Raw genomic sequence first — 23,741 nt, 5'->3', positions numbered from 1 at the left:
AGATACTGACAATTAATCACTCAAACCCCTTTATCTAAACCTCTCTACACAACCGCCGGACTCGCGTGTCCTCCATGTCTGTAGTTTTTGAACACTTTTCACTTGTGTTTGTAGTTCTAACTGAATCCTCGTCCAACGCGCGATGGGTTGTGGGCAATATCAGCCGTTAGAGTGTGCATCGATCTGCACTTCGGATTCTGACCGGAAATAGTAGACCATCCGGGTCTCTTTGGGACACTCATTTCAACATAGGCCTACTACGATTTGGGACGTACTAATTCTATTTTCGAATACTATTTAGGACGGATAGTATGCGAATTGGGACGCAGCAGGAGTCTACTCTCAGATGTAAATTAACCATGGTGTCAATTTCAAACCAATTCGAGCCTGATTCAGACTCTGTCATGTTCATAACAAAAGGATGGTGCAGAACGGATTTCAAGCACGGATTCCACAGGACTTTTCAGAGTGGTATGTTGTTTTCGCAATTTTCTCATAGATACGAATGTTATCCACCATGCACCAATTTAACGTTAATCTTATTTGTCAGAAAACTATGGTAATACAAACAGTAACGTTAAAGGTACAATATGTAGGATTTTTTTAGTAAAATATCCAAAAATCACTAGGCCAATCATATATTTTGTTTAGTTGATTACTTACAATATCCCAAATGTTTCCAACTATTTGTTAATGAGAAAATGCGATTTTAACCAAGGAAACGGGACGTGTGAGCAGGGGTGAGGAGTCGCCAGTCACTGGCGTCATATCCGCGTTACTAACTTCGACTTGACAGAGACTCGAGTGTTGCATACTGTATTAGACAGGTGAGCAAATGTACATAAAACTAATCAATGTTATATAGCTCAACATGATGAAATGTTAGAATATAATCTGTATGTTATTCTAATGTTGATCTAGCTTACTGCTAGTCTCATATAGCCAACAAACAACCTAACTAACAACATTCAACACACTCAAATGCCGTTTAGTGTGATAGTGTAACTGTTAGAGCAAGTGAAACAGCGCTGCGTTAACGTTACCTCAAGTTTAATTCGTCTAATTAACTGACCTGTGTCAGTATTATACAGCCTAGGGCTGGGCGATATATCGCATCACATTGTTATGCGCATCTCATCAGTAAAGCCGGTTCCTTGATTAGTAGTAAATCGTAGATACGTCCGCGATATTAATGCGATATGGCTCAGCTTGTCAGTTAACTACGGCTCTCTGTAGTAAATGCCGCTCCATCTGAAAGCAGGTGAAGGCGATTTACTACTAATCAAGGAACCGGCTTTACTGACGAGATGCGCATAACAATGTGATGCGATATATCGCCCAGCCCTAATTCAGCACTTGCGTGTAGTTCGGTAGAATGAAATGTCCTTATTCCTTTATATCTGCGGGACTCGTGTGTGTGTGTGGCGCTGGTATACGTCTCTCTCATTAGCAATCGCGCCCTGCTTCATCCCAGTCATGTTAAAAACATCAATGTATTCACTCATCTATTAAAGATCCATCAGCTTGATGACAAAGATCCATAATTTCGCTTAATGCTTTGCACCATCAATATACGCCTTTGTTATTGTAAGAGGTTAGCGACCTCTGGTGGTGAAAAATCCTACATATTGTATCTTTAATCAATCACAAAATTATGGATAATTTTCCTAAGGGGCGATGAGTCTTCCAAAAGCAAGAGCTTAGAAAAGCTACAGTAAACACTGCATCTACAGTAATGTTAGTTAGCAAGCTAGTGGAGGCAAGCTTTGCCCTTCGTTACATCATAGCTACCATAGCAACTAGAAACACAACTACAAATAATAAGACATATTTACAAGTTGTGATCCATAAACCACAGATTGTCCTGACAAAATGGGAACGGCTAACGTTAAGTTACATCTTGCTGGAGAAGCTTTTGTGCGTACTCTGTCTGTTGTTTAGTACAGACAGAGTAACAACTCTAAGGTTGTTAGCTTTAAGACAATCCTTTTCAGCGTTGGAAAAAAACAGTGACAACACTCTTAATCTTCTCTAGCGCAGCTTAACCAGGCCTCGCCAACTTTTTTGCGTATTCTGTGGGCGGGGATAATTTAAATGAGCTGGTATTTACGAGTTGAACGCACATGAGCGCCACCACAATGTGGTAAATAGGAAGCTCTGGATTTTCTTTAAGCCCTGATCTTTACGAGTTGGGGGCATGTCAGTGAGAAATATGGCGGAATACCACAATACTAAAAGGTATTTAGCATTGAAATTGTCAGGCTATTCTATTTACAGCGCCGTAAGCTAATTGCCTGCTCAGAATATGATGGCATTATAATATAACAATCTAATATGTAACAATAAAGTTAGCAGTGGCTTCATAAATTAATTAAAAACATAAAAAAGCAAAGCACACCGGATGGTCATTTCTTTGTTCTTCATTTTCTAGAAGAGTTTAAGAACCTTGCTGTATTTTTGTGTAATTAATTAAGAGAAAGTACACCGCCGTCTTCCTCCGACGAAAGTGACTTGAACGCACCTGCCATCGTAAACACGACTTCCCACCTCGTAAGTACGAACTTCCCAGGAGGACTTGAACGCACACCATATGACTTGTAGTCCAAACAAGCCGTTCGTTGTAGTTCTTTAAAAGTGGATTCTGTTAAATAAAATATCTCCCTTTGGAGTGGACTTTGAGCTTTGTAACCTTGCAGATCTTTTTTTATGCTCAAACAGCAACATTACACACTAACTAAACTGTAAAAAGTGAAATAGCATAATAGGACCCCTTTTAAACATAATGATTTCCAAACTCAAAAATCATGTAGGTTAGTTTAATCCACAAGATCATCACTGCTTTCTGGATGTATGTTGATATAACAATAACATGTTTTTTTTTTTTCTATAACGGACACTTGTATTACACCATTAGAGGGGTCAGAGCTGTTGTTGGACATGATATGCGCAGAGCAGAGTATTCCATGACTCGCAAAGCATGCTGTAAGCTGATCTTCTGTTCAGGCATGACAGCTGCCTTCTGTGTGCCCGTGTGTAGCCTTCACAAATGAGTTTGTGGGGAGCATGTTCATCTAATCCTGTCAATCACAATGCAAGCATATACAAGCGACAGTCTATTGCACTCCTAAGACAATTGTTCTATAGCTCTGCCTTTATTTATTCCATTATGTTATGTATTTTAGGTTCTTTCTCATCTTACTCGTCATTTTAAGAAGTTTTCTCTTTTGGCTCGCTCTCTTGTTAGGCACTTTTTTTTTGTGTGTAAAACTGCTCTGCAGTCATCTGTATTAGGACAAGTGCTCCACAAATAAATTGTTAAACTGAGCTGAATTGACATAATTAACATCCACTAATTAAAAACTAAAGATGCGTTTAAAAGATTACACTCTCATGATTTAAAATCATGTGCACTGACTTATGATTCCAGTTATATCAGTAGCTCACTAAAACCCATTTTATTTTACATGGAGAGGGTCATGGGGGTTGCCATTTTGAGATCACATGACAAGCTAAAAACTAAGGGTGCTCCGATTGATCTGTCGCCGATCATAATCGGCCGATAATTGCTTTGGGATGTGTGATCGGCGGACTCTATAAAGGCCGATCCAGAAAAGCCGATCAGATGATGCAAAACTCACGAGACAATTTCACCGGTCTGGCAATTCTACAAGGTGTGTGAAAAAGACAATTCATTAGCAATCTGCAATGTGTGTACCATGTCGCGGTCGCTTGTCAAACTGTGCAGCCTCTCTGCTCAACCCGTAAATAAATCCATCGATCCGCAAACTTTGTTTGAGTTCTTCAATGGTCTAGGGGAGATCTTTTGCCAAGCGTGTCAGAGGTTACGGGTTCTAATCCGCACTCGTATATATTTTTTTCTCTCATCAAAACTGAATATGTTCATCAGTGGTTACAGTCTGTATCAAGCAGTAACACGTTTGCGTTTTATTTTGTGATTTCACCGGAATGAATAGAGTCCGCAACGGCGATAGATTGAAACGCGCGTCCGAGTGAAGACTGCGCTAGGCACAGAGAACACTGTATCCATAACCCCTAAAATCTACTGGATCCGTCTCGGAACGTCAGCGTCGCGGATGCCGGAGCTAATCGCGGCCATTATAGTCAATGCTCTTAAGTCCACCAGCTGCGGACGCAGCGCGTCTCAGAAGCGTCCCAGAAGCGTCTCTCCGCTCTGCAGAGAATAGGTAGCAGGTCTATTTTCGCCGCTTGCCGCGTCAAAAGAGGACAAATGAACAACAAATAAACAACGCTCCGATTGAAGAAGTGACCAACGCATCTGAGACGCTTTCAGTGGACTTTGACGCCGAGCTAGGGACGCATCAAAAACGTGGCGCTGAAAAATCCACAGCTCCCGGATCATCGGGTCCAATCAGCGCGGGGGTGTGAGATCTGACTGTCAATCACAGATCGGGCACACGCCACCCCTCACGCACGTTACAATCACATGCACACGCCTGAAGTTCGCGGAAGTTTGCGCAGTAACGAAGAGTGATGGCGGAAAATCAAGTAAGCTCATTTAGAGTATAAATGACATTAGCAATTGCAATCTATTGGTAGATTAGCCAGGAGAGCATACCTCCAAATAATCCATGGTGTTGATGGATGCTGATGAGACGGGCGCGTTCACTGAAAATCTGGTGCACACGCACCGACGAGCATGAACTCGGTCACGGTGGGAGGGTATTCGTTGATAGTGGGGGAGGGCTATGAGAGTTGTAAACATTCAAAATTTTGCCTAAATCAACTCAATCTGCCAGACTTGCCGACTTCAGCTTTAATAGCAAACTAAATGAATGCTCTGCTAGTTAACTGGAGATGTTTTATTTATTTATATTAGGTACATGGTGGGACAGACTTCACTGGATCTAAACAAATCAATCTAACCATATAGATGTGACCAGTAGTGGTGGCTTTCTTAATCTGTTTAAAATAATTTTGCAAGGGTTCTTGCAAAAAAAAGAAAAAAAAGAAAGAAATTGAGAGAATCTAATAATCTCTATCCCCCCTCTCTCTTTCTCTACCTCTCTCTTCCTCTCTAAATGCCCACTAAATCTGACTAAGCATCCCAGAAAAAAGCAAAGTTATAGATATATAGCCTACAGATATGGAAGTTGTTAGTTATTTGTTGCTGTGCACTTTACTACCTGTGGTCCTTTAAGTGTATTAGAAAAACTGATGGCTGACTGACTCAAAACATTATTTTGGCTATAGCCTTTTTTGTTGCAGTTTTTAGTTTAAAGTAGTCTAAAGCTAAATTTAAAGACTCAGATGTTCTGTCTTTTATTTATTTTATATTCTACAGGAAAGTTGTATGTCAAGCCCTAAGCTGTTCCCAATAACCAAGCTGCTATGTTAATATGCTGGACATGTTGCTTGCAAAAAAATACACAGGTGTCAATTCATGATACATTGTCTTCTCTTAAATGTAATACTTAATGTACATTGTTGTTAAATATAGTTTAATAAGTAATGCTACATGATAAATAGAAGTCTTCAAATAGACCCTGTGATCGGCCCCAAAAATCCTGATCGGAGCACCCCTACTAAAAACTACACACATTACCTGGGTTACACCTAAATTGTTGGACGCTTGCACTCACTGAATAATGACAGACTGAATAGCACATTTCTATAATGGCATCGGACACCTTTTGTTTTTGTAAGTTGCAACATCATGCCACTAGTTGTCAGTATAACGTCGAAGACGACTCCTGTATATCAGCCAGCAAAACAAAAGGAATTTACTCAGTGCACCTTCAAGCATTTCTCTCAAGGAATGATTGTGGAAACACCACATATTTATTTCTGTGTAGGCCAGAGAGGAGAAAGAAGAACATACTGCTGTATTATACTGAATATATTTAAAAAGCTTGAATAAGCAATAAATCAACCACCACGGCTCCTCCATTGAGCCTGTCTATCAATGAGAGAGAGCGATGAGAGTATGTCAAGCTGAGAGACAGTGAATGGGAGAGAATGGCACAAGGTCAAACGTTTTCAAGAGCAAAACAGTTGATTTTCTAAGAAATTCACTCTCTTTTCTAAGACATTTTAAGTCCTATTAGAGAAAATCTTTTCACAGCAGCGCTATCCTGCCAGGCCAAGAACTCTCTGGATGAATACAATTAAACCTCATCCACCTGGATTTTAGTCAGCAGGCACATTCAAGTTATGAATGAGAATGAAAATGTCAAGAATGAAATGCAGCCTTTCAAAATCATTAAAAGTATCCAAATACAATTCAAACAAAACAGAGCAATTCCAAGAGGGTCCTCCTCACACCATCAGTGCTCGGGCCCTAATAAAAGCTTTGAATCAATGGATAAACTGTAACCGCAGAATTTTAACATTATCCTCTCAAAACACTGTACAACTGTGTGTGCAACAATCTTCTAAAACATTAGTTCAATTTGCCATTACAACAAGTTACACAAGCTAAATCAATAAATCAAAACTTACTAACAGGTCTCTTCTGTGGTTATAACCTAACACCCATTCGTGCTTACCAGACCCAAGAGTGGCGACGGTACGCGAAGGTGCCCAGACTCAGACAGGACTTTAGAAAGCTCTTGTTCTCTGGCAGGTTCAAATCTGTCATATTTAAATTCCCAACAGATTCAGAAGTTGTGCAGAGGGAGCTCTTTGAACTCTAAACTCATCCTTCCACCAGTTAAAAACGCTTGAGGGACTCAGAGCAGCGGAGAGAGGGTTACTGTATCTGTTAGTGGGAGTCTCTGGTTGCATTGTCAGTCAGTCACGCTTCTACCTCCTCAGGGGGTCGAGTATCATAGGTCTGCTCACACCTAGCAGAAACTGTGTCTCTTGTGTGTACCGCAGCTCTTCACTTTCAGAGACAGGAAGACGGTGGCCTCTGCTTGGCAGTAAACAAGAACATCCGGAGTGCAGGGGCAGTCACACAATCAGTAAGTCTGTTTCCAATCGCACAGAGAGACATAAGACATGTACCTATTATTCTTGCACAGTTTAAATGTTTCTCTGATGGATTTCATCAACAAGTAGACTGTACACGTGGTAACAGTCTAGAAAATGGAAACCAGACGCCCAGCTGATCTCTGTGGTGATGATAGTCTCAGAGGATTTATGCTTTATCCCAAATCCATTATAGTTGTATCTTTCTGTCCTAAAGGAGAGAGTTTAGCAGATGATCCCTTTATTTGGTATCTCTCTGGCCCTGACTGGCTATTTTGGTTCTATATTTAGGACTCTTTTTGCAGTTGCAGCTTAGAACTAATATATATATATATATATATATATATATATATTAGTTCTGTCAATCGATTAAAAAAATTAACTAGATGAATCAAAGTTTTTTTCTGTGAATAATCACAATTAAAAACAAGTTTTTTTATACGGTTTTAATATATTTTATAATGTAATGATGTCACAGTTAATCTCGAAATTAATATAGAAACAACTTAAAGACAGTATATTTTAAATACTTGTTTAATGGCATCTTCTTATCAATGAAGGCCAGTATCACTGATACTAATACAACTGATGTCTCAATGAAAATAACAGTCTGCACTGCATAAATTATAAATTAAATATAGATTAGCCTAATCCTTATTAAAGCTACAAAAGTTATTTAGTCAAGAGTAGTGAGTAATTTTCTCTGGTACCTTTGTTCTTTGATTAACTTTACTGACAGACAGAATCAGTGGTTGCTGTCACTTTAAGATCAGCCGCTGCTGACAGATACGCGGATCTCACACGCGACTCATTCTCTCACAACTCTTTAAGTTCATTTAAGACTTTAACTAATTTAAGACTGCTCTTATGAGGATACTTAACAAAACGGACATTTTGGCATAAATGTGTGTGTTATTGTTCGTTCAAGCGCGAAAGAGAACTCTATTCTGGTGCTCTGTTTGTGCGCATGATACTGTCGTGTGCCTTTCTGTGCGTCGTGTCTGTGTGCTTCAGGATATTCACAGGCAGCGCATTCTCTTTGTCTTGTCGCGCTTGAATGGGTTAAAAGCCTTTGCATGAAAAAGAGCGTGATCATATAATGTAACACTAGCAAAAGGATGGCAGAAAATACGGATGCTGCGTTTATTCCGTTAAATATTTGAACGCGTTAAACTGGACAAAAATGTATCGCATACGTTATAGGGCTGTCACTTTTGTGAAAAAATCCTGATCGATTTTTGAGACATAAATGTTCATTGAATCGATTGTAAAATCGATTTTCCATATCTAAAGACGTTTCCATTTTCAACGCCAAATATAGGCAAATCCACGGACAACTAACAGGCATTAGGACGAACGTAAAGAGTGCGCTTGAGACGCGCACAAGTCAGCAATATTTCTGATGATTTATTGGCATGAAGTTTCGTGCACAATGACAAACAGGAGTGCAAGATTCTCGAAAAACAATAAGCAGAGTGGACTGCCATAACATCAATGAAAAACATTACTGCAGGCTTCAACATGGCTGTGTTTACGATTAGAAATGTCAAACAAATTTCGCCTACGTAATCTGTATCTGTATGCATGAGACTATCTGAATACCGGCAGAATTCACATTTTTGTTGTAAAAAGAGACACATTATGCAGAAGTATAGTATAGTTTGTATGTGTGTTTGTCAGAACCTGCAGTTGCTGTGTGACGCGCGTTCGCTGCGGGCGTGTCGTGACGAGCTGGACGCACTCCGAGAGAACGCTGTTAAAATCGATCCCCCATTTTCGTTTTCGATACTTGTGTTGGTTGGTCCGATCGATTGTGCAATCGATTTTCTAACGTAAAGTGACAGCCCTAATACGTTAACGTTGAAAGCACTAATATATATATGGGGAAAACCGTCATTTACAGACAAAGCATCATGAAATAATTTCACTGTAAAAAAAGTTGCTGCATTAAATTAACGACAGTCAACTTGGATGTTTAAGTAATTTCTATTTAAATTACATTAAACTGACTTAAAAATGAGTTGAATCTTGTATAACTTGTAAAAACAATGGAAAATTGTTCAATTTATTTTGATGAGTTAAAGGTGGGGTAAGCCATATTTGAAAAATGCTGTTTGACAACAAACGTGTAGCAAATCCGCATTAGGGTATGAAAGTGTGGAGGAGAGAGAGAACTATCAAGAGGGAGATTTGAAGAAACACTGTAGAAAGAGAGATGGCTGAGAGACATTACAAAAGAAAAAAGCTCATAAGAATATCACTGGGAAATGAAGGGTTATGAAAGAGCTTTAGGACCCGGGTTAATATTAGAAAAGCTTTCCAGCGCTGGAGAGAGCTAACCGGGAAGTCCTGAAAACAGACGCGGAGGTTGCATTGATTCCTATCTATTCATGAGTAACACTGGTTTTGAGTGTCATTGTTTGTCTGGAGCTGCTGTGCTGTTGGCGACTAACAACGAACTCTTGTTTGTATTTACCCTTGTGTACGTTTGTTATTTTTTGTGCTTCCTTGTCGTCCGTTCATCATCTTCGCTTAATTTTTCGTGAAGCATTATTTTGTTGCGCTTCTGCTATGATAAATAGACATCCACTCTTGCATTGCGTGTGTAACGGAGGCCAGCTAGTGAGAGTTGTGCAGGCTGATGAGTGCTAGAGAATGCAGTTTACTGTTTAGTGTCCTTGTTAGTGCACCCTCCTCGCATGCCAGCGATCGGGGTTTGAGACCGACTCGGAGCAGGGCAGTTAGGATTGGAGGGTGAGCTTTAGAGGTGTAGCAATGAAGAGAGGGGTGTGTTTAATAAATAGTTATTTACAACTTTTTTATCCGTTATTAAAGTTTGCAATGCATGTCTGCAAATCTGCTAAAAAGCTATTGTTTGTTTATGCATTTATTTATTTTTATCATAAGCAGATCTATAATTTCTTCCAATAATCTGTCAATTGCTGACTATTATTTTTTTTTATATAAAGCTATATTAAATAGCGAAAAAAATATGATTTCAATAAGATTATTTTGTGTACAGTCATGAGTCGTTTTTACGCACTTAAGGATTTACGCACCTCTTTCTTTCTCTCCTTGATGTGAACGAGACAAACGAACATATCAAACGACGTGCCTCCTCTCATTCAGTCGTCAGAAGAGACACGCTCATAAATGACATGCCCCAGTTCATTCAGTTTGTTCAAAATTGAGATGTCCCAGTTCATTCATGAACAAGATGCCCTGGCCTAGTTCATTCAAGATGCATGGAAGCATAGAATCATATACACTTAAGATTTGTTTAAAAGCACTGATAGTTTTTCACAATATGCAACAGGATTCCGTTGAAAACATGCTCTTAACAACTGTTTAAATATTTACTTCTTGTTATTCAGAAGTTTACCCAGGTAGAAAACAATTGCCCATTACAAAGATATAATTGCCTTTCAATTAGCCTATGAATTGATCTGTGAATTATTATAATAACTGATGCCACAATTTCACAAATTGTCAATCTGAAGAACAGCTGTGAAAAGGAAACCGCATTCCAAAGATTTTAGACATAAAAGTAAAACAAATACATAAAATATGAAAAGAATATAAAGCAGCATCCAAGTGTTTGGATGTGCGAGCAATTGTTGGTATAATTATCAGGAATTATCTGTGTGACCAAAAGTAGACTTAGATGAAGAAAAAGAGAGGCCAACTGTCATTTTGAAGGAGAGAAAAAGATCAGTAGCTGAAAAACAGAGTAAAGCTGCAACTGTCAATCATTAGCCTGGATGCCAGCCCGAACCCCGCCCACAAGATTTTTTGGTCGGGAAGTTCGGTCTGGACTCGCTCCATTGAGGAGTAATTATGATCGGTTCAAAATTAGTCGGGCCAATCAAATTGCCAGGGCGGGCTTTATACGATGATGGACAGATAATCTGCAGTTACGTAATCATCACGTTATCAAAGAGCGCTTGGAATGAACTGGTTTCCCTCAGAGATGACTGCAGCGGGAGAATTGAGATGTATAGATGTAATGGTAAAATGGAATGGTAAATGGACTGCATTTAAATAGCGCTTTCACAGACCCAATGGCCACCAAAGCGCTTTACATATTGCCTCGCATTCACGCATTCACCCATTCACTCACTCATTCATACACCGACGGCGGTGTCAGCCATGCAAGGCGCCATCCAGCTCGTCGGGAGCAGCTGGGGTTAGGTGTCTTGCTCATGGACACCTCGACACTTGGTCAGGTGGAACCGGGGATTGAACCACAAAACCTTTCGGTTTGTAGACAACCTACATGAACCACTGAGCCACTGCCGCCCACGGCATAGATGTATGTAGAGATTCCGCTATTGTGTCTGTTGTAAAAGAAATCGACAGCGCATTAATTTTAAAAGACAAACAGAGAACTGCAATCAAGGCATTTGTCGATCGGAAAGATGTGTTTGCCGTCCTTACTACGGGATTCAGCAAAAGTTTATTTTTTCAGCTGGCTCCGATGGTCACTAAGAAGATGGGACGCGATGAAAACCCTGTGGTCGTTGTGGTTTCTCCTTTGGTCGCACACTCGCACTCATGGAGGACCAAGTAAAAGAAGCAACACTCATTATTTTACTACTTTTTCCAGCGTGCATGCAGTTGAGTTCTGTTGAAACTATGCTATGCAACTATGTAGCTGACTTACTCCGTTGCTCTGATTGGTTGTAGGTCTATCCAATTGAGTGCAGAGTTTTTTTTTTTCCTGGTTCGGTTAAGACACGCCTCATAATCAAAGCCCTATGGAGCAGTATCAGACTCACATTCTGACTAGAATATGAGTATGACGAAGTCAGGCTAGTCAATCATATTTACCAGCTAGATATCTCTCCCTGCCCTGATCATACAAACGAACAGCTAGACAAAGCTTCCATAAATCATTTTAAAGCACACACACCCCAGCAGCATTAGATATTTACATGGTTACTGGTATATTTGAGACTAGTGATTTGAGACCAGAACACAGCTAACTGAAACTGGTCACACAACAAGATTAGGTTATGTCTACATGCAACACATTCACATAAATGATCCATAGCAAGTGTTAATGTACTTTAAATTACATTTAGATATACAGTATGTAGTGCATCAACAAATGTTTACATTAGGGGTGTGGTATTGACAATAACTGATATTTAAAAAATAAAGTATCAATATTATGTTAAAAATACACATAAGATAATATTGTAAATTATCCAGCCATTACATCCCATAACAGTCCAACATAGGTGGCAGTATTGCACCTTAACAATGGTTGCCATCATTCATAAAACGGAAGTCTGCAGGAAGTCCCAACCAGTAAATTATTTTTGTATATAAACCCTGTCCACATCCCTACACTCATATTTTGAGTGTGATTCTATGGCTAAAAAAAGATAAAAACACCTAGTGAACAAAGTTGAAGATGAATTTGACTGATAGCATTATTTATTTATTTATTTTATTTATATATCATGATCTCTATTTTGAAGTGTGTTGTAGTGAATTGCCCTAATGTGGGACACTGCCTAATGTGGGACACCCAAGGTCTAGTGTTTGTAGGTCCCCCATAAATACATGAATGATGGTGAAACTATGGGTTAGAGTTAGACAAAGCTGTGGTGTCATGTGATCAAAATCACATGACCTATCAAATGTCCAATCATATTTGAGGGTGGAGCAATCATCAAAAAGGAGACACCTTGTGTGAAGACCATCCGAAGGTTAATGACATAGTCATAGAGTTTTAACAAATTTGATGTTAAGGAGTTAAATAGATTTTAAACAAAGCAATCCTGCTACTTTTTAGCCTAATATGCTTATGAAATGTTTGTCCATCAAAAAACTTTATGTGTAAAAACTATATATTTTATATTTTTATCAAATTTCCTATTGTCCCACATTAGGAAATGTGGTTTCCAAATCCGGGACAGTATGATCAGCCTAATGTGGGGCAGTACTTCAATGAGTCAAAAATGGTGTGGTGGGGCATGTTTTAAACATTTTTTATTTTTATTTTAATAAAAATATGAATAATGTTTATATTAGACAAATCTGAAAGGATTAGATCACTTTTAAAAAAACTTTTGCTGATAATTTACTCACCCCCATGTCATCCAAGATGTCCATGTCTTTCTTTCTTCAGTCGAAAAGAAATTAAGGTTTTTGATGAAAACATTCCAGGATTTTTCTCCATATAATGCACTTTGCTGGGCACCAAACGGTTCAAGGTCCAAAAGACAGTTTCAGTGCAAACTGCAAACTGTTCAAATGGCTTTAAACGACACCAGGCGGCAGACGATGAATAAGGGTCTTATCAAGCGAAACGATCGCTCATTTAAAAAAGAAATAACAAAGTTTAAGTTTTATAAGCTCAAATGCTCGCCTTGCTCTGTTCTGTGTGACTCTCCTTTTCGAACTCGTTCATCAAAATGAACGAATCTTTTTCCGAGTCAATTCGTTCATTTCGTTCGTTAAATGAACCAAATGACTCGAAAAAAGATTTGTTCATTTTGATGAACGAGTTCGAACAGGAGAGTCACGAACGTGCATCACAGAACAGAGCAAGGCGAGCATTTGACATTATTAAACTTAAACTTTGTTATTTATTTTTTAAATGAGCGATCGTTTCGCCTGATAAGATTATTATTCATCGTCTGGAATCGTTTAAAGCCCTTTGAACAGTTTGCAGTTTGCACTGAAACTGTCTTTTGGACCTTGAACCGTTTGGTGCCCAGCAAAGTGCATTATATGGAGAAAAATCCTGGAATGTTTTCATCAAAAACCTTAATTTCTTTTCGACTGAAGAAAGAAAGACATGGACATCTTGGATGACATGGGGGTGAGTAAATTATCAGCAAAAGTTTTTTTTTAAAGTGAACTAATCCTTTAACTAAAGAAAAAATGTTTCACCTAAGGCATTGATAAAATGGAAACAGGATTTTCATGGCCTTTTTTTCAGAATCTGTGGTCAGATATTAATAAATATGTAATTCCTAATAAATAAGTCAAAGAAACTCACTTTAAAATAATAATTAGATAGTATCCATGTAATGATTTTATCAGTAAGTTTAAAGAATGGGTTTCTCCATTATGCTGTTTTGGTAAAGAGGAAACAATTGTACATTTATTTTTTAGTTGTAATTATACCAAATTATTTTGGTCCAAAGTTTATCTGTTTATTTTTTAGGTGTTTTACAAATGCATCACTATAACTGATATAGGCCTAATGGTCTTGTTTATGGATTGTGATACTGGTTTACTGGAAATGGATAACTAAAGATTTTGTTATTTTACATGTTTCATTCATTCATAACAAAGACAATTACTAACTGATTTAAGAGAGAATCTAAAATAAAATAAGATTTTACTATTCTACATGTATCAATGTGATTTTTGGTATTTTATCATAGATTTTTCAGTGTCCCACATTAGGAAGCTGCTGATTATTTCAGACAACTTGCAATAAGAGCACTAATATGTCTATAATTTCTCTTATGAACGGGTTATCTGAATTTTCTCTTTTGATTTGATTAGGACACATACTGGGTTTTTTAAAATGGTATTGGGTGTGGATTTAATGTTTTGGTTACACATCGCAATATGTCAACGAAGTCTGAAGTGCTAAAAATGTCCCACATTAGGGCAATTCACCCTATATTGTAGATAATGCTTTTTTTTTTTTTAGAATGAAACTGGTTCACATTGGAGTGCCTAGTGATTAATATGATTAATCATATGAGACTGAAGTAATCATTCTTTCATTTTTTAATGATTGAAGAATTGAAAATAGTCTATACTGGCATGAATAACTATATAGTGACTTTCACTTTAAAAAATTAAAATAACATATTAATCAGTTGACAGGCCTAGTTGTAATAAAGTGTTCTATTTCTTGAGTTATTTTAGTCTTATCATGGAAATCATGGAATTTTGGTAGTAAAAAATCCAGGGGTTGGATATTAATGGGACAGAAATTGGACTTTGTTTTTGGTTTAATTAATTGCTTGTTGTTGGAGCAGAGGGTATCTGTCTTTGGGAGGCAAGTTCGCTGGGTCAGGCTTCTGCAGGTGTTTTTTTTACTACGGCCTAGATCCTGAGAAACCGCCTGAGATAATACCTGTTTCGGACCCAGAAACCCATGCTGGAAATTCATCTTAGAGATAGACTTGGCTCTCAAAAGGCTAGAACATGAAACACAGCTGTTGCTTGCACATACGGATGGAAGCTGCGTACACTCGGACCTGCCAATGGCCTATCCCGTTAGCAACGTCTATGCCATATGCTGCTTGGACAAGTCCCTTTATACTCTGCTGCACTTACTCTTCAACCAGGCTTTAATGCGAGGACAAGGACATTTCAGCATAAGACATAATGGTTCCCCTGATTCCAATCTGATTTGTATAATTGTAAACTCACTGCATTTACTCTGAATTTGCCTCTGAAGTTGTCACGGTGACTGTGTTTCAAGCATGTGAATTTGTCTCTGAAGCATCATTAGACATTTTTAGTAAAAAAACTGAAACCATAGTCATAAAAATTTGCCCATCAGACAAGCAGTTTGGATGATAGGATGACAAGCAGATAGGATGATGTGCCGCTACCCAAGGACATTTGATTTGGTCAGAGAACCAATTTTGGAGGAATCGGCATATAAAATGGTAGTATTCCTGAAACAACAAAATGTCCAGTCAGCCCATTTTAACAAAAGTGCTAATTACACACACACACACACACACACACACACACACACACACACACACACACACACACACACACACACACACACACACACACACACACACACACACACACACACACACACACACACACACACACACACACACACACACACACACACACACACACACACACACACACTTTTTGATGAATGTTTCTTCATCAGCATATTAGAATAATTTCTGAAGGATCATGTGACACTGGAGTAATGGCTAATTTAAAATATATTCTGTGTATATATATATATATATATATATATATATATATATATAAGAATATACAGTTATATTAAATTAAAAAATTTCACAATTTTACAAAATATTAGTTTTTTAAATAAAATAAATGCAGCCTTGGTAAAAAAAAAGAAAAAGAATGCTTACAAAAACACAAAAAACATTAAATGGTAGTGTATAGAAATATTTTGTGATTAATACTAAAATTATTATTAGTATTAATCACTTGACTAAACACATTCTTTTTCGAGTCTCAATCAAGTCTTTTTTTTGTCTCATCCTTGTTAATGCTGACAAAACGAAAGAAAAGAAGAAAACTTTTTGACATCAAATATTTTTATCAGTAATTTTATTGACATGACTAACTGAGTTTTCCAAAATTCTGTCATGCATCAAATGCAGGGGAGCATCCCATGCCCAATCTCGTATTGTCCTAAACCTGATCATCCTATTGCTACAAGCCATGTTTAACTGAGTCAAAGTAACCTAATGCTGCAGCTAACAACCTTAACATTAACCACAATAGATTTTTAGACATATTTAAGTTCTCACATTCATGTCAAACTCATACACAATCAGCCAAAACCATCCATCCAGCCAAAGCCCTTCCATTCAAGTGTCATCTGTGGTGTTGTTCAGCAAATAACAGATGATTCACACATGCACTATAAATCACTAGTAAAACTTGGCTCCTCTGGATGTAGCTGATACACAGCATTCATGATGATGTGCAAACAGCGTCACCACACTCCAATGACGTGGTAGTCATGCTCATGCTAGTCACGATCACGCAAGTGCATGCATGCACGGTGGTCAAGGCAACCGCGTCGCTTAATCCCTTTAATGTCCTACTTTTGTTTCCATGGCAACCAGGTTTGTGCCCCTCCCAAAGTAAATATACACTTAGTGTGTCTTGCATGGGTGGGTGGGTGTTAATATCTGTAACATGTGGATGACACACATTAACACCATCTCACCCTCCGTGACTTCCAGTAGGGCGAATAGCTATACAAACCGCTAAGAAACTATTTAAATGCAGGTTTCAAGTATTAATACATAATTGTCATTACCATGACAATTGTTTGCAATATGCCAAACATGGTATAATTTCATTATGTATTTAGCATGTACTCCTCTAGAGGTGATAATTGGATCCTGGTTTTTACCAGTACAGATATTAGCACTGTTGCAAGAATCTGACCCAGGTATAGTGTGTGTGTGTGTGTGTGCGTGTGCATGTGAGAAGCAGTTGGCCAGCTTGACAGTGACAAATGTGGATGGTGTGCTATTGCCACACTAATTGGCTGGGTTAACCGATTATTGTGAAACAAGGCCAAGATCGCACAGCCGCTCAATAAACTACTCTATAAAACAAAGGGTGTGTCAAACCCACAGGAAACATTTGATGGTGATTCAGAAATCCTCCAAACCTCTGGACCCAAAACTAGTGTAATGCAACCAAATAATGTTTTTCCCAGAAGATGAAACATTAATTCATCGTCATGAAATTTATTACACAATTGGCTAGATGACTAAGGACCTGATTTACTAAGTATAACAACACATGCAACGTAGTATATTTATATCTATACGAGTTGCAAATTAATGCAACCGAAAGGCATTACTGTATATATTTATATACACCATAGCTGCTGTCTTTGTGGCCAAACTTTGAGAATGAAGAATACATACTGTATCCAATGCTCCTTATTTTCTCACATGCCTTAATATGATAAGAAATTATTTCTCATGAATTTATTCAAAATTACGTTTATTTACGTAATTTTACTCTTTTTATTTAAGTAATACTATTATTCAGCAATGATGCATTAAAAATGACAGTAAAGCCATTTATAATGTTAAAAATTTCAGTCTCAAATAAATTATGCTCTTTAAAATTTTCTATTTATCGAAGAATCATGAAAACAATATCCCGGTTCCCACAAAAATTTTAGGCAGAAGGACTGTTTTAAATTGTAAAAAGAATTCACATTATTTTTACTGTATTTTTGATCAAATAAAAGCAGCCTTTGTGATAAGTGACTCAGTAAATGGTTTTTAATGAAAAAATAAAATGTTAACACTTTACTAATAAGGTTTCATTAGTCAACTACATTTAGTTAACATGAACTAATAATGAACTGCACTTCTACAGCATTTATTAATCTTTTTAATGTTAATATCAACATTTACTAATACATTATTAAAATCAAAAGTATCTGGGGAAATCACATGATCAGCATCAAACGGATGGGAATCCCACTTTGTGATGCATTTGCAAAAAGCGTTAAGTCCCTTTATATCCCCTGCTATGTTAGATCACTCTTGGCATCCTCCTAATCAATACGAAATACATTTCACATGGCAGTAGATTCATTTTCTCATGGATCATATGCTCTTGAGCGCTCAGTGCTGCATATAAGTGGAAAATGTGGGTCGTTCCAAGAAGAGTGAAGCATGCACTTAGGAACACTCATCTCAGCGTGATGCATCTTCAGAAGAACAATCACTTCAGAGCATATGAGAACTGCCACTGCTCCAAACTCTTCTCATTTTCAGAATTAACCCACTACTATTATTAAGATGAGTGCAAATAATTCCCTTTAGAGGTCTCTAAAAGGCTGATTTTAAACATGATAGTGTTTAACAATGAATGCGTCATGGGTTTCTCATCAAGGATGAAGACAAGTATGATTAAGTTCAAATAAAGATATTTACTTGAGTAAAACAAACTAAAGCAATATTCCTACATGATCAAACGTAGGGGTGTAAATATTAATCGATTCGTATCGATCCATCGATTATACAGCAGACGATTCGATGCATCCGCAAGAGTATTGATTAATGTGCTTATTTTGCCGCCTGTCTATTTTCAGCATCAGCTCCGACATATGGGTACAACCTATTCCTAAGCTGCGGGTGGCGCTAACCTCATTATTGTCTTCTACTTCACACCACTTCACAGTCTATGTTCACACACATTCACATTGTTGAGTCTGACTTTCAAGAGTGATGGAACCATCAGAGCGAGCTGGCAATGAAAGTGAAATGTTACACACTCCAGTCGGCGTCAAGTAATGGGTGTGGAATAGTGATGCGCGGGCCGACTCGAATCCCGCGGACCCCGCGGGTAACCCGCGGGTCGGGTTGGGGCGGGTAAAGAAATTGTCACTTTATTTGCGGGGCGGGTCATTATTATTGTTTTTTTAATCCATGTATGTTGCTTGCAATTTCCAGCCTAGATTAAATATTTGGGAATATGTATTTTCGTATTTTATTAGGTTATTTGATAAGGTTACAATACGAATGCCGTAGTAACCTAACTTGCGTGAGTTCCATAAACCTTTGGCGTCACGTGACCCGTCACGAAAGCGGCGCGCCAAGCAGCTCCGCAGCTCCCGCCGCCAGCCACGACAACAACAACAACAACAACGGAGAAATAAAAGTGAAGATGGAAGACGAGGTGCGGGAGAAATTGAGGTCGGGAATTTACCTGATTAAATTGAAAAGAAAAATAAGTTTGCTAAATCTAATGTTTGGGAGCTGTTCTCAGAAATAGTTGCAGCAGGAGACAACAGTAGCTAGATCGGCTACCTGAAGTGCAACTCGTGTGAAAAATATACAAACAGTAGCGCCACAAAACGGGCACTTCAAGCATGTCAAGACATATTTGTGGGGGGTCTAAGAAATAAAAAAATGGTTTAGCCTATTAGATGAATACAAACGCTGCTTTGTAATTGTTGAAATATTCATAATCGTCTGTGTCATAATCATAATCGTCGAAATATTCATAATCGTCTCTTGTTGCCAGTTTACAGGGCGATGTTTCCAAGCACTTTCAGGCTGAAATAAAGGCTGTTTTCATTTACATTACAATGCCTAGTAGTATGTCTATTTAAAGGTCGCGGGTGCGGGGCGGGGCGGGTTGTAAAAATCATTTCATAAAAGCGGGACCCGCGGGTTGGAAAAAAAGCCGACCCGCGCATCACTAGTGTGGAAGTATTTTGGCTTCAGGAAAACCGATGGATCAGTGGTAAGAGATGTTGTCGTTTGCAAAGAAGACCACTATAGTGTAACATACACATTATGTGAATAGAATACTGTGGCGAGCAGGACGCCGCCGACGTGAGAGAACGGCGCGAGGCCGGTGGTGTGTGTGTTAATGAACGTCACCTGTGAGACGCACCGGTCTCGCATCTCTCACGGAGGAGCGGAAGCATAAAAAGAGGAGGGACGACGCTGAAGATCGAGAGACCGGTGCGTCTCACAGGTGACGTTCATTAACACTCACGCCACCGGCCTCGCGCCGTTCTCTCACGTCGGCCGTGTCCCGCTCGCCACAAATACTGTTTCTGTATTCTCAATAAAAGGCAATTTTTTTTTTGTTGAAATCGGTATCGAATCGTCATTAAGGCTCCGATTTACAACCCTAATCAAACGTAACATTGTGTTCTTAAACGCAGTCAACACCTAACAAAGAGTGAAGAGAAAATCTAGGTTACATATGCACCCCATTCCCTGAAGGAGGGAATGAAGACGTAACGTCGGAATGACTGACATAATGGGATCTCACCTGAGAATGTGCGATGCATCCTCTTCCCTATTTATACCCGCGCTGCGGGGAGCGTGAGATTCAAATCTCGCACGCCAATGTGCATTGGCTGGTTTAAAAAGCAGGTCCTTCCAGAGAAGAATGCGCCAGGCAGGGGCTGTCACGACCTGCTCCTCGTCCTCCCTGACTTTGCACAGTATCTGTGCGAATAGGCTCACTGGGGGAAACGCATACTTTCGTAGGCACCGGGGCCAGCTGTATGCCAGCGCATTCGTGCCGAGGGTCCCCTCGGTCAGGGAGTAAAACAACTTGCAATGAGACGTGTCCAGGGTGGAAAACAGGTCTACCTGTGCGGGCCCAAAGCTCCTCCAAATCAGCTGGACCGCCGCCTGCGTAATGTCATGAGTGATCAAACGGAAGCAATTGCAGTTAACTCTTTTATTGAAATGATGGAATAGATAGGCAGTCCAAAGTCCAGGCAAACAGGTTAGTAGCGCAGGGACTCCAATGGTCAGAAGACAGTGCAGCATGTAGTGGTAGTGGTGGTGAAAATCCAACGACGAACAGTAATCCAACATCCAACGAACAAGAACCGGAACAAGAGAAGCACACGACTGAACGAGACTGGGAACACACACACCGGGAACCACAAACAACGATCTGACAAAGGAGATGAGAAGTTGACGAGAATATATACACATGAATGATAGACTGCAGCTGATGATGGGTGATTGCTGACGAGCGCTGATGAGCGGCCACGCCCCTCTAATCAGCACACAACACATACAATAACAGAACCACGAGACAAGGAGCAGACATAGGATTTACCAACCGTGACACGTAAGCAGAGGCTGTCGTGAGAGCTCGTCGGCTGCATGATTGAGCTTATCCGGAATATAAATGGCACGAAGATACTTCTGACTCCATAGGAGGAAATGGCGGACGAGTTGCGACATGCGATGGGAGCGTAGACCACCTTGATGATTGATGTACACCGCGTCCGCAGTGCTGTCCGTATGAACAAGTATGTGCTTGCCTAGTAGCGGCGATTTGAGGCAGGCCAGCGCAAGCCATACTGCTAGCAACTCATCGAAGTTGATGTGCCAATGCAGTTGGGGTCCTGTGAAAATACCTGAAACTGCTTGCCCGTGGCACCCCAGCCGGTGGTGGAGGCATCCGTGGAGACAATAGCATGTCTGGACACTTGTTCTATGGCAACTCTTAGAATTGTCACCCAGTGCCTGCTGCGTTGCCATGCCTATCTCGGGACTTGTCCGTGAAGCCAGTGCTGAAGCGGCCTCATATGAAGCAATCTGAGCAGCGTTACTGTGGTTGCGGATGCCATGTGCCCCAAGGAGCCTCTGACCGAGCACGTTCCTCTGCACGGCGCAGAGTTTGCTCTTTTCCCTGTTGACCCGAAGCCCCAGCTGGCTGAGGTGACTGAGCACCATGTCCTTGCGTCGCACAACTGCTCTCGTTTGAGGTAGTCGAGTCTCAACCACAACACAGAGATGGTCATCCTCCCACAGTTGGGTACATGACTCATCCACAAAAACCACCTCAGCATGCTTTAAAGAGCAACATGCAGGTTGAATTTATAACTGAATTAATACTTGATATTGTCTGAAGAGGTCTTTTAAAAACACATATGTAGAAATTACTAATGAAATCTCATTTGATGTAGAGATTTTGATGAAAATGTGCTAGGCTCTGGAATACGCCTTTCCCGCTAGCAACGCGTTATATGACGTAGGCCGAGGCAAACAAGAGCTCGCGGTCAGCTGTAGTTAGAGCGGTAGTGAGAGACAGAGAAAGTTTTAGATCGAGTTTTAGAGATGCCATAATGGTAAATTGTTGTGTTTGTGCTGGTTGCACGAATTCCAGCCTGTCAGGACATCGTGTCCATCATTTTCTTTTTAGGAAAAACAAGGCTTTTCGTTCTTGGGTGCGTTTTGTGCAGGTGAAGAGAGCAGACTTCACTGCCGCGTCTGTCACCACACACTCGGTCGTTTGTAACGCACATTTCACTCCGGAGAATTATAGACCTGGAGATTTTTTGCATCACAGACAGATGGTTTAATTAATACGGATTTGCAAACATTGCATTTTGCTGTCTTGCTCTGCGGTGTTTCCAGTGTGAAGTATTTACACACAGCGAACATGTTGGCAGCTCAATGCTGTCCTGCTTGCTGGCTGCAAACTGCGAAATGGATTTCCTGAGAGGGGTCTCTGTGTCTCATTGAGCCGTGCCTCCGTTCAGGAAATCCATTCCACAGCTTGCAGCCAGCTAGCAGACTGGCCGGCGGGAATTACTTTTGGAGTCATTTTAGCAGGATATCGGATATCTCCGCAGGTTGGATCGGGAAAATCCGTTACATGAATTACACTGGTATCTGTCCCGATACCGACACTAGATCGGATCGGCCCCATCCCTACCTGTGGGCCATAGGCATGCTCGTCAACATCGGAGAACTCGGTTTCTTCATTCACATCCATTGTAACCTGAGCTTGAACTTGACCAGACTCCCTCGCCCATCGTCACTTCCGGTTAGTGCTTTATAGACGCGGAAGTTATTTTATCACAATTTATCTCAAAATATCGTTAATGGCAAAATATATATTACTCCGGTTCAGAAAATCTAGTTGTTTTATCATCAACATACACTATGCTATATAGGGGTGTCCAACCTGCATGTTGCTCTTTAACCCCAGACACGTGAGGCAGCAATCGTGACTGTCAGTCGGGGGTTCGGGCCAGGTAGCGACCGCATCCAGAAACACATAGGTGGAATGACATCTTTAAAAAGACGCAGTCTTTGAGTCTTAACGCAGTCTTATCAAACACGTGTTTTCTCTTTTAGGGAAATAGCTCTTTTACAGAGCTGAAGCACAGAGGGGAAAAGGCCACGGCACAGCTTGCAGGATTATAGTGCAATCTGCAGTGTGCAGAGAAGCTCTTTTAGGCTGTATGAGAACCGCAGAATCTCATTGAAGTTGCAACAACCGCTGCAGCGCCGTCACACCAACACCGGAAGACCTCTTCCCGAAGAGCACTGCAGACACTCGTAATCTTCACTCAGGTGACTGGATAGAGTAGGAACAAACGAACCGCTCTGCTCTGAAGCAAAACCTGAATGTGCGATACATCCGCTTCCTTATTTAAACCCACGCTGCGGGGCAGAGCGCAAGATGCAAATCTCGCATGCCAATATGCATTGGCTCATTTAGTTTGCACTCGAAGGTGATTGGGCGAGATCCCATGTCATTCCGAC

General features: G+C 39.9%; 1 protein-coding gene across 3 annotated transcripts in view; it reads right to left on the bottom strand.

Annotated features, from left to right (window-relative positions):
• The window catches only part of pde4ba (phosphodiesterase 4B, cAMP-specific a), a 232,389-nt gene that overhangs the window by 68,789 nt on the left and 139,859 nt on the right, over window positions 1-23,741 (bottom strand). Inside the window, exon 1 of one of the 3 annotated variants that reach the window (XM_056258838.1) lies at window positions 6,528-6,668. The exons of the other annotated variants lie outside the window; for them this stretch is intronic. Coding sequence (XP_056114813.1) covers window positions 6,528-6,619 — 92 coding nt within the window. The 5' untranslated portion in view covers window positions 6,620-6,668. Of the gene's footprint in view, window positions 1-6,527; window positions 6,669-23,741 lie in introns of those variants that run through there. 3 annotated transcript variants of the gene reach the window in all.

The sequence above is a fragment of the Rhinichthys klamathensis genome, unplaced genomic scaffold, assembly GCF_029890125.1.
Source record: "Rhinichthys klamathensis goyatoka isolate OS25496 unplaced genomic scaffold, OSU_Roscu_1.1 h1tg000160l_1, whole genome shotgun sequence".
Classification (NCBI taxonomy): Eukaryota; Metazoa; Chordata; class Actinopteri; order Cypriniformes; family Leuciscidae; genus Rhinichthys; species Rhinichthys klamathensis.
This window is presented reverse-complemented; position numbering and strand designations above follow the sequence as displayed.